The sequence below is a fragment of the Bubalus kerabau genome, chromosome 5 (assembly GCF_029407905.1).
Source record: "Bubalus kerabau isolate K-KA32 ecotype Philippines breed swamp buffalo chromosome 5, PCC_UOA_SB_1v2, whole genome shotgun sequence".
Lineage (NCBI taxonomy): Eukaryota > Metazoa > Chordata > Mammalia > Artiodactyla > Bovidae > Bubalus > Bubalus kerabau.
This window is the reverse complement of record NC_073628.1, coordinates 111447964-111463532: the sequence shown is the minus strand read 5'-3', so window position 1 is coordinate 111463532 and position 15569 is coordinate 111447964. Positions and strand designations below refer to the sequence as shown.

The 15569-nt window shown below is 44.1% G+C and overlaps 1 protein-coding gene across 2 annotated transcripts in view; it reads left to right on the top strand.

The window, feature by feature from the left end:
- The window catches only part of TNR (tenascin R), a 94524-nt gene that overhangs the window by 57243 nt on the left and 21712 nt on the right, over positions 1–15569 (top strand). For both annotated transcript variants that reach the window (XM_055583648.1, XM_055583649.1), the window contains 2 exons: positions 648–778; positions 1656–1788. In XM_055583648.1, coding sequence (XP_055439623.1) covers positions 648–778; positions 1656–1788 — 264 coding nt within the window. The remainder of the gene's footprint in view (positions 1–647; positions 779–1655; positions 1789–15569) is intronic.

Sequence of the window (15569 nt, the reverse complement as noted above, 5' to 3'; positions counted from 1 at the left end):
CGAGTGGTCAACTCCATGTCAATATCCCAGGAGGCCTTTATGGATCCTGAAAATGATCAGTTTCCAAGGGCTAGACTAGATTAGAGTCTATAGGCTTTGGACAATGCAGTTACGAGGTGTTACTTTAGTTAACTGCAGCCCAAACGCCAGTGAAAGTGGGCTGCAACTCTCTTCCTGAGTCTGGCTGAGATCAGTAGAACCAGGTCAAGAGAGGCCGGTATTGGGAATGCATCTGGCCCATTAAAGTCTGATGGATACTAAAGGGCTTAATATCTGGGAGAGAATTGCCAGGTGCAGTCATGGCCAGGAGAACAGTAGACAAAAGTATACTTGTGGGAATGATGTAAATTCAAGAGTGAACTCACAGACGTGCAAGATTAACAAGGTCATGATTTAAGACTGGACGATGCCACATCCAGGCTCAGAGGACCAGGTGAGGGAAGAGGGAATAGCGTCAGGAATGATCGTGACTTTGAATGATTACCTTCTGCCCAGGAGTGTCCTTTATGCTCCTGTCCAACCAAGAACTGGGGTCACCATGTGAGCAGCCCAGAGATCCCATAGGTGGACAAATTGGTCCACATGCCTGGCATCAAAGACAGAGGAGCTGGAGGGGTGCCCACTCCTCACATTTTCTTTCTTTGCAGTCCTGGATGCCCCTGCAAATCTGACAGCTAGCGAAGTCACCAGACAAAGTGCCCTGATCTCCTGGCAGCCTCCCAGAGCAGAGATTGAAAACTACGTCTTGACCTACAAATCCACTGATGGAAGCCGCAAGGTGAGATTTTTCTGGAAGCAACCCACAGGGAGTAAGCTAGGTTTGCCATCACGGATACATAGCAGGCTGTTGAGGAAAGAGCACTCATCTGCAAGCCAGACATTTGTGTTAGTCTTGCCTCTACTCTTACTCTCTGTGCAAGTTGAGGCAAAACACTCAACCTCTCTGAGCCTCAGTTTCTGCTCTAGGTAATAGGGGCATCTACCCTGCAGCTTCACTCAGTTGTGGTTGATGCTGCCAATACCAGCTTCCAAGCCAATTAATAAGTACATGGTATTGGAATGAATTTTCGGTAACAGGGCCATGCAAACATGAGCTGGATACCAAAGTCGACAGTCTCATGTTCCTCTCGATAAGCACAATAAAGGCTCCATCTATACAGCCCACAGTAAAGAGATCACAAATTTCTGTTTTAGGTGGTCAGTTGAAACAGGCCACCTATAGCACTGGTTGTCAAATGTTTGTTAACAGTGGAATCCTTTTTTTTTTTTTTTGCAAAGTGAAATCTTATACAGAAACCAAATATACAGAATAGGTTTCAGTAGAGCTAGTCTGTGGGTGTGGAAGAGGGAGGCCTAGGTTCCTCTTTCGTCACACCTCCAGGAGACCCCATGTGATCTGAAAACCACAGAGTTCAATAACCCACGGCTAAGCTTGTCCAATGTGCATCCATGGGAGGGGAGCTGGCCTCAGTCCCACATAGGACATATTCTCTCTGCTTATTGGAATATCTTCTCTTTACGTGATGTGGGACAAGAGAATAAAAATGGTCACTGTAATACTGACCACGGGTTCTGGACTTCCCCTTCCCTGCTCCCCTCCATGGTGAGCCCTCTGCTCACCAACCTCCACCTCCCTCCCCCGGTTCATCCTGCAGGAGCTGATTGTGGATGCGGAGGACACATGGATCCGACTGGAGGGCCTGTCGGAGAGCACAGACTACACGGTGCTCCTGCAGGCGGCCCAGGACACGGAGCGGAGCAGCATCACCTCCACTGCCTTCGCCACAGGTGAGAGAGGCACCTCCACCCTGCCGTCTCTTCCTTCCCTGCAGGGCATTTGGCTCCTCAGCAGCCTCTGCTGAGACTTGGCCAGGAAGGAGCCCATCAGAGAAACTCAATTGCCTCTTCTTGCAAAGGAAAAAAATTATTTTCCCCTACTCCCACCTTCCCCCACTGCCATGGCCCTGCCAGGAACCTCTCACTACCAAGGCAACCATAGGAACCAACAACACAAATTCCTGGTCCTCCTGCACCAACTAAGTGCACCAAGTAAGAGAGCAGGCTCCTGTGCAGATTTTCTGCAAGTGTTTTTCCAGCACAGTTTGTCCTTCCCTCCTTCCTGCCTCTGCTGCCTGTAAAAGTCACACAAATAAAGCCCCAGTATGAAGTCTACAGTTCTCCATCCACAAAGCACTTCTGCATTTCTATGGTCTCAACCCATTCTTTTACAACAATTGGTGAGAAGGGTGTTATTATCCCCATTCACCTCAGATGATGAAACTTAGGTGCCTGGAAATCAAATGACTTACATGGTAGTAAGTTCTGGGTCAGAACTTGAATCAAGGTCTTCCACTTCTAAATCCAGCATTCCTTCTGCCTTCCTTCCTCTAAGTATTGGGTTGGTCATAAAGTTTCTTCAGGTTTTTCCATCTCATTGTACAGAAAAACCCAAATGAACTTTTTGGCTAACCCAATATCAGAAGAAGATACTGGAAATACCCTTAAAGGGTGAAAAGTGAAGTGAAATTGTTACTCAGTCATGTCTGACTCTTTGCGACCCCATGGACTGCAGTCTACACACTTCTCTGTCCATGGAATTCTCCAGGCAGGAAGACTGGAGTGGGTTGCCATTCCCTTCTCCAGGGGGTCTTGCTGATCCAGGGATAGAACCTGAGTCTCCTGCATCGCAGGCAGAATCGTTACTGTCTGAGTCACCAGGGAACCCCACCTTAAGGGGTAAGGTTGGTCTAATGTGTACAACAGGAAATAAACTAACACCTGATATTTGAGGGCTGTTTGACAGGCACTGCTACAACAGTATTATGTATTCTAACTTAATCCCCATGGCAGTCTATGAGGTATGTTCTAGTATCCTTATTTACAGATATGGAAACGGGGCCAAAAAGAGATGAGATAACTCACCCAAGATCCCATAGCTCTCAGGTAGGACAGCTGGGATTGACCCCAGGTGTGCTAGCTCTGCGGTCTGTGTTGTTAACAACCCTTCCCGCCACTTTCCATGGTGCCTCTCTGCAGTCTGTTACGCAGTGCTGCCCTGTCCAGACTGTATCCTCTCCCCACCCCATATTTAGAGGAGGCTGGCTGTACACCATGTGGGGCAAGTGTACTGTTAGTTGCTCAGTCGTGTCCAGCTCTTTGCAAACCCATGGATGGTAGCCCACCAGGCTCCTCTGTCCATGGGATTCTCCAGGCAGGAATACAGGAGTGGGTTGCCATTTCCTTCTCCAGGGGAATCTTGCTGACCCAGGGATCAAAACCATAGCTCTTGCAGCTCCTGCATTGGAAGACTGATTCTTTATCATCTGAGCCAGCAGGGGCAAGTGAAGCCATGTTCATTATCTGTAGACACACTTCTGTTGTCATCTCAGAGCACCAGGGTGACTGGATTCCTGTCCACCCCCAGAGCCCATCCTCCCATCACTGGAGAGAGGTGACAGAAAGTCACCCATCTACCCAGGTGCCTCCCCCACTGCTGCTGCTGCTGCTAAGTCGCTTCAGTCGTGTCTGACTCTGTGCGACCCTATAGACGGCAGCCCACCAGGCTCCCCCGTCTCTGGGATTCTCCAGGCAAGAACACTGGAGTGGGTTGCCATTTCCTTCTCCAATGCATGAAAGTGAAAAGTGAAAGTGAAGCCGCTCAGTCGTGTCCGACCCTCAGCGACCCCATGGACTGCAGCCTACCAGGCTCCTCCCATGGGATTTTCCAGGCACATGTACTGGAGTGGGGTGCCATTGCCTTCTCCGCCTCCCCCACTGCTGCTGCTGCTGCTGCTGCTAAGTCGCTTCAGTCGTGTCCGACTCTGTGCAACCCCATAGACAAAGCAGGGCACTGGCTCAAATACACCCAAATGTCACTAGTGATTCCGTAGGGTAGTGAAATTATGACTGAGTCTCCCTTTTCCTTCCTTTTTATACTTTTCAATATCTTTAAAGTGTTGACAATGAGCATGATAATCAGAAAAATGATTTTTAATTAAAACATAAAAATAAACTTTTGGTCACTCAATGAAGACATGTATCCAAGACGGGTCTTTGACAAGCAGAATTTGGAGGACACTTGATCTCTTTTATGGGGCTGAAGTCAAGTAAGCTCAAGCTCCATGACTTTCTAGAGGTGTCTTACCTCAGAACCAAAGCGTCACCATCTTTCTCAAGCCCTTCCCTGCACATTCACAGGTTAATTAAAGGGTCCTCCAGGGTTTCCCTTCTCAAGCTACCACCCAAGACCCAGGGATTGGAGCTTTTCACTGAATTAAAATTTTCCTTCTCCTAAAAAGGACACAGATGACAGAAACATAAACAAAGCCCCTGATCTGCATATTTATTAGGTCTAAACTACTCATTTCATTCCCCAAATGCATGGGTTTCACTACTTGCTCAGTGTGGTACGAGCTTTCAATTCCCATCCTAGTAACACAGCAGCTAGTGGTGGTGGGCAGGATGACAATATGCCTGGGGCTTCTGCAGTATCTTGCAGCTGTGCCTTGCTCCATATCCACCTGGATTGTAACAGCATGCCAGATTCCGAGCCCTCCGCTGGCCTCTGTTAGATGAAGTCATCCTCAAAGGGTGTGCAATAGTTTGAGTCTAGAATCCCAAATCCAGCTGGGGGCCCAGTAAGGTCCAGTAAACAGAGGGTTGACAATTTGTGGAAATCTGGGATGGAGCCCAAGGTAGTGGCTTTGTTCCGTGGACAGCACAGGGGGACCATCAAGATGTATTTAGGTGTTTGTTCTTTTTATGAGACTTCAGTTGACACTGAGCCCCCGCAGCATGACCAGTAACCCCTCTGAAAAGGAGAGCACTGAAGAGCCCACTTGCCTGTAACATCAGTGTAATTAATACCCAAGTTGTTCCATGCAGTTTGGGGAACCAGAGACGGACTTACCACTATAACTACAGTGCTAAGGGCAAAGAGGGTCTATGCCTAGAAGTTTTCACAGAGTTTCCCTGGAAAGCTCAAATTTAAATCTCAATCACTGATGCATCCCAAACCCACTGAAATGACCAGTGGCATAGTGACAACCCAGGGACAGAAGCAATGCACAAGACATCACCTCGCACAAAGCTGGGCACATCGCAGACATAATAAATGGTGGTTGAGAGGAACAGTTAAACCCCAGGTGCAGAGCCCAGGAAGAGGGATTTCTGATGAAAAAGCTGTAGGAGGAGAAGATTTTCAGTACCCCTTACAGGGACAGCCCATGCAAAGAGGGACTGCATACAGAGTACGATGCACGTGTCTGTCTGATTGCAGGCTCTTTCTGCCACCTCACATGCAGATTTCCTCAAATGAATTACACAGAGCTTACAGAGTCATTTGCATGTCAATACTTTTTTTAAGATTCAAAGCAACTGACACAGTAAATTTTATTGTTTACATAACAACAGGCTCTGAACAAAATGCAGACACAGTGACCATAAAGTTTTGATAATATTTTTAATTAATTTTTATTGCAGTGCAATTGATTTACAATGTTGTGTTAGTTTCGGCTGTACAGCAAAGCAAATCATTTATACATATACATATATCTACTCTTAGATTCTTTTCCCGTAGAGGTCATTACAGAATATTGAGTACAGTTCCCTGTGCTATTATTGTTAGTTCTTATTAGTTATCAAATGGCAACCCACTCCAGTATTCTAACCCACTCCACTGTTCTTGCCTGGGAAACCCCATGGACAGAGGAGCCTGGTGGGCTACAGTCCATAGGATTACAAAGAGTCAGACACAACTGAGTGACTAACACACGTAGTGTGTATATGTCAATCCCAATCTCCAAATTCATCCCTCCCCTTCTCTCCCCCTTGTTAACCATAAGTTCATTTTCTATATCTGTGACTCTATTTCTGTTTTGTAAATATGTTCATTGGTACCATTTTTTTGGATTCCACATATAAGCGATATCATATGATATTTGTCTTTGTCTGACTTACTTCACTCAACATGACAATCTCTAGCCCATCCATGTCACTGCAAATGGCATTATTTTGTTCTTTTTTATGGCTTAATAATATTCCATTTGAGGTAGATATATGTCTCCCACACCTTCTTTCTCCATTCCTCCATTGATGGACATTTAGGGTGCTTCCATGCCTGGCTATTGTAAACAGTGCTGCAATAGACATTGGGGTACATGAAATGGGACCTAATTAAACTTAAAGGTTTTTGCACAGAAAAAGAAACCATAAATAAAATGAAAAGACAACCCACAGAATGGGAGAAAATATTTGCAAATGAAGCAACCAAAAAGGGATTAATCTCCAAAATATACAAACAGCTCATGCAGCTTATTATAATAAAAAAAAAATCCAATCAAGAAATGGGCAGAAGATCTAAATAGACATTTCTCCAAAGAAGATATACACATGGCCAAAAAGCACATAAAAAGATGCTCAACATCACTACTTATCAGAGAAATGCAAATCAAATCAAAACTATAATGAGGTACCACCTCACATGGTCAGAATGGCAATCATCAAAAAATACAAGCAATAAATGCTGAAGAGGGTGTCAGGGAAAAGGAACCTTTCCTCCTGGAGAAAACTATAATTTGAAAATATGCATGTCAGTATTAATGAGTCCTCATTGCCTGTGCCATGCCCTCCCCCTTCTCCTAAATCCCTCACCAAAAAAGCAAATTTTCTTAGAGATGAAGAGAATACAAGTGTATGACCTTCCTGAGTGTAGGGGTGCAGATGTTATCAAGAAGAGAAGGACTGGAGTTTGCTTGACAGGTGACATGAGCTAGACTCCTTGAGGAAGAGTCTGGGGGAGAAAAAGAGGCCTCCAAAGATCCCCTGGAGAAGGGAACAGCTAACAACTCCAGTATTCTGGCCTGGAGAATTCCATGGACTGTATAGTCCATGGGGTCACAAAGAGTCAGACATGACTAAGTGACTTTCACTTTCACTGGGAACCTGGGCATCCAGGTGTTTCTCATCCCAGAAGTTCCCTGTCTGCCCTGGATATCTCCTGACATCCCTTCAGAGTGGGCTTCCTTAGGGAAAAGTGGTTGGAGCAGCAGTGCCTCGGGCCTGATTCTGCAATTCTCTGAGTTCCCCACCCTCTGCTGACACTCAGCACATTCTAACCCATCCTTTCCCTGCCCCTCCCTCAGGACCAGAGCATACTCCCCTCACACCGTTGAAGCCACATGCAGCACCCTGCAAGCTCCATCTGCTGCTGCTGCTGCTAAGTCGCTTCAGTCGTGTCCGACTCTGTGCGACCCCAGAGACAGCAGCCCACCAGGCTCCCCCGTCCCTGGGATTCTCCAAGCAAGAACACTGGAGTGGGTTACCATTTCCTTCTCCGATGCATGAAAATGAAAAAGTGAAAGTGAAGTCGCTCAGTCGTGTCCGACTCTTAGTGACCCCATGGACTGCAGCCTACCAGGCTTGTCCACCCATGGGATTTTCCATCTGCAGCATCCTTTAAAAAGAGAGAGAGAAAGAGAGAGTAGAGAAGGAAACAAAAACAAAGAGCAGAGTTATCTTCACTTAAAAGATTGAAGGGCTGCCCTCCTGAACCCCATGAATCACTCCTGCTGAGCAAGAGATCTGAGGAACACCAGGGATGATGGACTTAGAAGCTAATTTCATTCTAGTAACCGACACCCTTTCTGACTTCACTAACAGTACCTGAACTTCCACTTAGCAGTATCCTATTCTTAGACTGATCTCAGCTGATTGTTCTAAGTGTTTTTTATGTCGTGTCTTTGGAGAAGGCGATGGCACCCCACTCCAGTACTCTTGCCTAGAGAATCCCATGGATGGAGGAGCCTGGTGGACTGCAGTCCATGGGGTCGCTACGAGTCGGACACGACTGAGTGACTTTATTTTCACTTTTCACTTTCATGCATTGGAGAAGGAAATGGCAACCCACTCCAGTGTTCTTGCCTGGAGAATCCCAGGGATGGGGGAGCCTGGTGGGCTGCTGTCTCTGGGGTCGCACAGAGCTGGACACAACTTAAGCGACTTAGCAGCAGCAGCAGCACGTCGTGTCTTAAGGAACAAAAGAGTCTAAGGCTGGACCCCAAAGTGGCCTCCATCCACTGACAAACCTTCATCTTATCCTGGGTGGGCCAAGCAAAGAGAACTCATTACATGCAGATGCCAATTTAATGGTTTAGGAAAAAGTTGAGATGTTAAAAAAATAATACAAGAGAGGAAAAAAGAAAAGAACTGGCTCCCACAAAACCTCAAAAAATTCCTTTGATCAAGATGTCTCTTCTCATTGCATTCCTGCCATATAATATAAGCCCATTTCATTGTTTCCATCATGTTAATAGCTTCCTGTCCTCTTGTCTCTGGTGTTTGCACAAGACTCTGGGGGGAATTAAATACAAGTAGTATGGAAGAGAAAAAAAAATATGGATACATTATTTATAATTTACTGTCGCCTGAAATTTCATCCAAGGTCTACTTGTCTTTTAGAGACATGAATATAAATGAGGAAACAAATATTCCCCACAGAGCAACAGGGACTTGGTGAAATGATCTTCTGAGAAGCAGATTTCATTGTCTATTTTAATACTATAAGAAGCAAACAAGGTGCTCACTAAAGCTTGTCCTCGGAGACAGTGAACACTATAAAATAGGTTGTCTTGACCTTGAGGTTAAGCAAAGACAATCATTTTTGGAGGCATCCAGAGATGGGTAATGAGAAGTTTTCTTTATTGCCTTCGCTCCATCCCTGCTCTCCCAGCAGCCAGATTGAGCTGTTCTCTGGGGCTTTTCAAGAAAACTCCTAGAGTGTGATCTAACATGAGCTTCATTTTCTGAAAATTAATGAAGGTGGGCAAACCCTGGGTTCTGGGACAACAGACCGTGGGTCATGCAAGTCCACATCATTATCAGTGGGCAAGGAGAGCATGGCCACTATTCATTGCAGTCTATTCCTATCTATGCCATATTTCCCCACACCTAAGTAGGGCACTGAAGGGGCTTCTCTCCTCTCCACTACTTAGAAACAGCTCGAATTCTTGCTGCTGAAACGAGCAGACCCCTAAAAGGAGAGGCCCACCTTCTCCTTTCTTTGGGACCTGGATTTGAGGAAGGTGGTAGGGCTCTAAACATCCCATCTGAACAAACCATTCCCATGCCTGCCTACCATGGGTAGACGGATGGGTGTCAGATGAGAGGTCTGAATTAATCATACCACTCAGTTTATCACATATGATCAGTGTCAGTCTCCAACAAGGTCCCTCTCTGTTTATTCATTTATTTCTGTTTACCTCCCATCTTTTCTTCCACCTTCCATAGGCAGCCATTTTGATGTGCTAAATTTGTAAACTTTTGTTGTGTTTTTTAAAATGTATTTTTGAAAAGTTGCCTTAAGTATATTTTAAATGTATGTAAATGTTATTAGATTGCATAACTCATTCCCTGTTCTATTTTTTGCTCAGCACCATTTTTAAGATCCATCTATGTTGTTATAATGGCTTCCCTGGTGGCTCAGACATCTGGTAAAGACTCTGCTTGCAATGCAGGAGACCCTGGTTCAATCCCTGGGTCGGGAAGATCCCCTGGAGAAGGAAATGGCAACCCACTCCAGTAGTCTTGCCTGGAGAATTCTATGGACAGAGGAGCCTGCCGGGCTACAGTCCATGGGGTCACAGAGAGTTGGACGTGACCAACCCTGGTCTTGCACACACTGTTATACATGTATAAAGTCATTTGCTTCCAACCATTGTAAAATATTGCACGGTGTGCACACATCACATTTTATGTCTTCATTTTCCTAAAGATGAACATCACTTTGTCTCCAGTCTCCCTCCACCATAAATGATACTATAGAAAATACCTCATCAGTTCAGTTCAGTTCAGTCGCTCAGTCATGTCCGACTCTTTGTGACCCCATGAACGGCAGCACGCCAGGCCTCCTTGTCCATCACCAACTCCTGGAGTTTACCCAAACTCACGTCTGTTGAGTCGGTGATGCCATCCAACCATCTCATCCTCTGTCGTCCCCTTCTCCTCCTGCCCTCGATCTTTCCCAGCATCAGGGTCTTTTCCAATGAGTCAGCTCTTCGCATGAGGTGGCCAAAGTATTACAGTTTCAGCTTCAACATCAGTCCTTCCAATGAACACCCAGGACTGATCTCCTTTAGGATGGACTGGTTAGGTCTCCTTGCAGTCCAAAGGATTCTCAAGAGTCTCCTCCAACACCACAGTTCAAAAACATTAATTCTTCGGTGCTCAGCTTTCTTTATAGTCCAACTCTTACATCCATACATGACTACTGGAAAAACCATAGCCTTGACTAGACAGACCTTTGTTGACAAAGTAATGTCTCTGCTTTTTAATATGCTGTCTAGGTTGGTCATAACTTTCCTTCCAAGGAGCAAAGGTCTAATTTCATGGCTCAGTAACCATTTGCAGTGATTTTGGAGCCCAAAAATATAAAGTCAGCCACTGTTTCCACTGTTTCCCCATCAAATTGCCATGAAGTGATGGGACCAGATGCCATGATCTTAGTTTTCTTTTTTTGTTGTTGTTTTGGTTTTTTTTAATTTTTTAATATAAATTTATTTATTTTAATTGGAGGTTAGTTACTTTACAATATTGTATTGGTTTTGCCATACATCAACATGAATCCACCACAGGTGTACATGTGTTCCCCATCCCAAACCCCCCTCCCACCTCCCTCCCCGTACCATCCCTCTGGGTCATCCCAGTGCACCAGCCCAAAGCATCCAGTATCCTGCATCGAACCTGGACTGGCGATTCGTTTCATATATGATATTATACATGTTTCAATGCCATTCTCCCTAATCATCCCACCCTCTCCCTCTCCCACAGAGTCCAAAAGACTGTTCTATACATCGGTGTCTCTTTTGCTGTCTCGCTTACAGGGTTATCGTTACCATCTTTGTAAATTCTTAGTTTTCTGAATGTTGAGATTTAAGCCAACTTTTTCACTCTCCTCTTTCACTTTCATCAAGAGGTTCTTTAGTTCTTCTTCACTTTCTGCCATAAGGGTGGTGTCATCTGCATATCTGAGGTTATTGAGATTTCTCCCTGCAATCTTGATTCCAGCTTGTGCTTCTTCCAGCCCGGTGTTTCTCATGATGTACTCTGCATATAAGTTAAATAAGCAGGGTGACAATATACAGCCTTGATGTACTCCTTTTCCTATTTGGAACCAGTCAGTTATTCCATGTTCAGTTCTAAATGTTGCTTCCTGACCTGCATACGTTTCTCAAGAGGCAGGTCAGGTGGTTTGGGATTCCCATCTCTTTCAGAATTTTCCACAGTTTATTATGATCCACGCAGTCAAAGGCTTTGGCATAGTCAATAAAGCAGAAATAGATGTTTCACATGTCCACATATAAATCACTGAGGCAATACCTTTGGGATATATGTATCCAGAAGAGAATTGTTGGGTCTTAGGGTATGTGTTTATATGGTTTAACTAAGTACTGCTCTCCTGAATGGTTGTACTGGTCTACATAGCCTCCAACAGTGCACAAAGGATCCTACTTCCTAATGATATACATCATTCCTAATTACTTGACATGATCCAGCTTTGTAGTTCTTGACAGTCTAATAGGAGTGATTGATATCTCACTGTTCTAGTTGAATTTCATTAAATAATGTTTGTTTTTTTTAACATCTATTCAAATGCTTGTTAGACTTTGGAGTTTCCTTTTTTTGTAAATTACCTGTTCATATAGTTTGTCCATCTTTCCATTGGGTTCCTGTGCTAGTTAAGTATTAGCTATAATTATCTGAACTTTGGAAGTCTTTCTTTAAAAAATCTAACCCTGCCTGTAGAACACAAATATATTTTTCTACATGTTCTTCTATTAACTTTCTGGATGTATTGTTATCAGATCAGATCAGATCGGATCAGTCACTCAGTTGTGTCCAACTCTTTGCGACCCCATGAATCGCAGCACCCAGGCCTCCCTGTCCATCACCAACTCCCGGAGTTCACTCAGACTCACGTCCAGCGAGTCAGTGATGCCATCCAGCCATCTCATCCTCTGGCATCCCCTTCTCCTCCTGCCCCCAATCCCTCCCAGCATCAGAGTCTTTTCCAATGAGTCAACTCTTCGCATGAGGTGGCCAAAGTACTGGAGTTTCAGCTTTAGCATCATTCCTTCCAAAGAAATCCCAGGGCTGATCTCCTTCAGAATGGACTGGTTGGATCTCCTTGCAGTCCAAGGGACTCTCAAGAGTCTTCTCCAACACCACAGTTCAAAAGCATCAATTCTTCAGCGATCAGCCTTCTTCACAGTCCAACTCTCACATCCATACATGACCACAGGAAAAACCATAGCCTTGACTAGACGAACCTTTGTTGGCAAAGTAATGTCTCTGCTTTTGAATATGCTCTCTAGGTTGGTCATAACTTTCCTTCCAAGGAGTAAGCGTCTTTTAATTTCATGGCTGCAGTCACCATCTGCAGTGATTTTGGAGCCCAGAAAAATAAAGTCTGACACTGTTTCCACTGTTTCCCCATCTATTTCCCATGAAGTGATGGGACCGGATGCCATGATCTTCGTTTTCTGAATGTTGAACTTTAAGACAACTTTTGCACTCTCCACTTTCACTTTCATCAAGAGGCTTTTTAGTTCCTCTTCACTTTCTGCCATAAGGGTGGTGTCATCTGCATATCTGAGGTTATTGAGATTTCTCCCAGCAATCTTGATTCCAGCTTGTGTTTCTTCCAGTCCAGTGTTTCTCATGATGTACTCTGCATATAAGTTAAATAAACAGGATGACAATATACAGCCTTGACGTACTCCTTTTCCTATTTGGAACCAGTCTATTGTTCCATGTCCACTTCTAACTGTTGCTTCCTGACCTGGATACAAATTTCTCAAGAGGCAGGTCTGGTGGTCTGGTATTCCCATCTCATTCAGGATTTCCCACAGTTTATTGTGATCCACACAGTCAAAGGCTTTGGCATAGTCAATAAAGCAGAAATAGATGTTTTTCTGGAACTTCTTGCTTTTTCCATGATCCAGCGGATGTTGGCAATTTGATCTCTGGTTCCTCTGCCTTTTCTAAAACCAGCTTGAACATCAGGAAGTTCACGGTTCACATATTGCTGAAGCCTGGCTTGGAGAGTTTTGAGCACTACTTTACTAGCATGTGAGATGAGTGCAATTGTGCAGTAGTTTGCGCGTTCTTTGGCATTGCCTTTCTTTGGGATTGGAATGAACACTGACCTTTTCCAGTCCTGTGGCCACTGCTGAGTTTTCCAAATTTGCTGGCATATTCAGTGCAGCACTTTCACAGCATCATCTTTCAGGATTTGGAATAGCTCAACTGGAATTCTATCACCTCCACTAGCTTTGTTCATAGTGATGCTTTCTAAGGCCCACTTGACTTCACATTCCAGGATGTCTGGCTCTAGGTCAGTGATCACACCATCATGATTATCTGGGTCGCGAAGATCTTTTTTGTACAGTTCTTCTGTGTATTCTTGCCATCTCTTCTTAATATCTTCTGCTTCTGTTAGGTCCATACCATTTCTGTCCTTTATCGAGCCCATCTTTGCATGAAATGTTCCTTTGGTATCTCTGATTTTCTTGAAGAGATCCCTAGTCTTTCCCATTCTGTTGTTTTCCTCTATTTCTTTGCATTGATCGCTGAAGAAGGCTTTCTTATCTCTTCTTGCTATTCTTTGGAACTCTGCATTCAGATGCTTATATCGTTCCTTTTCTCCTTTGCTTTTCGCTTCTCTTCTTTTCACAGCTATTTGTAAGGCCTCCCCAGACAGCCATTTTGCTTTTTTGCATTTCTTTTCCATGGGGATGGTCTTGATCCCTGTGTCCTGTACTATGTCACAAACCTCATTCCATAGTTCATCAGGCATTCTATCTATCAGATCTAGGCCCTTAAATCTATTTCTCACTTCCACTGTATAATCATAAGGGATTTGATTTAGGTCATACCTGAATGGTCTAGTGGTTTTCCCTACTTTCTTCAATTTAAGTCTGAATTTGGTGATAAGGGGTTCATGACTGAGCCACAGTCAGCTCCTGGTCTTGTTTTTGCTGACTGTATAGAGCTTCTCCATCTTTGGCTGCAAAGAATATAATCAATCTGATTTCGGTGTTGACCATCTGGTGATGTCCATGTATAGAGTCTTCTCTTGTTTTGTTGGAAGAAGGTGTTTGTTATGACCAGTGCATTTTCTTGGCAAAACTCTATTAGTCTTTGCCCTGCTTCATTCCGTGTTCCAAGGCCAAATTTGCCTGTTACTCCAGGTGTTTCTTGACTTCCTACTTTTGCATTCCAGTCCCCTATAATGAAAAGGACATCTTTTTTGGGTGTTAGTTCTAAAAGGTCTTGTAGGTCTTCATAGAACCATTCAACTTCAGCTTAGTCTTAATTTTATTTACGGTATAAGGTAGGGATTGGTTTCCCAGGTGGCTCAGTGGTAAAGAATCTACCTGCCAATGCAGAAGATGCAGGTTCAATTCCTGTGTTGGGAAGATTTCCTGGAGAAGGAAATGGCAACCCACTCCTCTAGCCCGGGAAATCCTATGGACAGAGGAGCCTGTGGGGCTACAGTCCATATGGTTGCAAAAAAAGTCGACACAACTGAGCAACTAAACAATAACAACAAATTAGGTAGGCACACAGTGAGCCAATTTCCCCAGCATCTTTTACTGAATAATCCATCTTTTACTGAGTAACCAATTGATTCATGGTGTTATATTGTATATTAAGTCCCATATATACATGGATTTGAATCTGAACTCCCTATTCTATTCCATGCTCTATTGATCTGTTCTTTTGCAAACACTACATCTTGTTTTTTTAACCACCCCTGCCACCATATTTAATGTTTTTGACATCATATTTTACATCTTTCTGCTTTGTGTATTCCTTTTCTACTTATTGTGGATATAGGTGATTTTGCTGCTGTTGGCTTTTAAACTCCCTACCAGCTTTATAATCGGTTGATCTATTATCTTTACTGCACATTTGCCTTTGCCAATGAGAGTGTTCCTTTTGTAATTTTCATGTTTCTAATAATAGTCTTTTCTCTTCTGCTTGAAGAAGTCGCTTTACCATTTCCTCTAATGCCAGTTTAGTGGTGCTGAACTCTTTTAGCTTTTCTTGTCTGTAAAATTCTTTATCTCTTCTTCAAATTGGAAAGGTAGGCTTGCTGGGTAGAGTATGGTTGTAGGTTCTTTCCTTTTATCACTTTGAATATATCATGCTATTTCCTCTGGCCTGCAAAGCTTCTGCTGAAAAGTCAGTGAAAAGTCTTATGGGAGTCCCCTTGTATGAAACTAGTTGCTTTTTTCTTGCTGCTTTTAAGGTTCTTTTTTAATTAATTTATTTATTTAATTTTGGCCGTGCTGGGTCTTTGTTGCTGTGTGCAAGCTTTCTCTAGTTGCAGGGGGCAGGGGCTACTTTATGTTACACTGTGAGGGGCTTCTCATAGCAGTGACTTCTCTTGTTATGGAGCTTGGGTTCTAGGCACTCAGACTTCAGCATGGGCTTAGTTGCCCCTCAGTTCAGTTCAGTCACTCAGTCGTGTCCGAATCTTTGTGACCCCATGGACTGCAGCACACCAG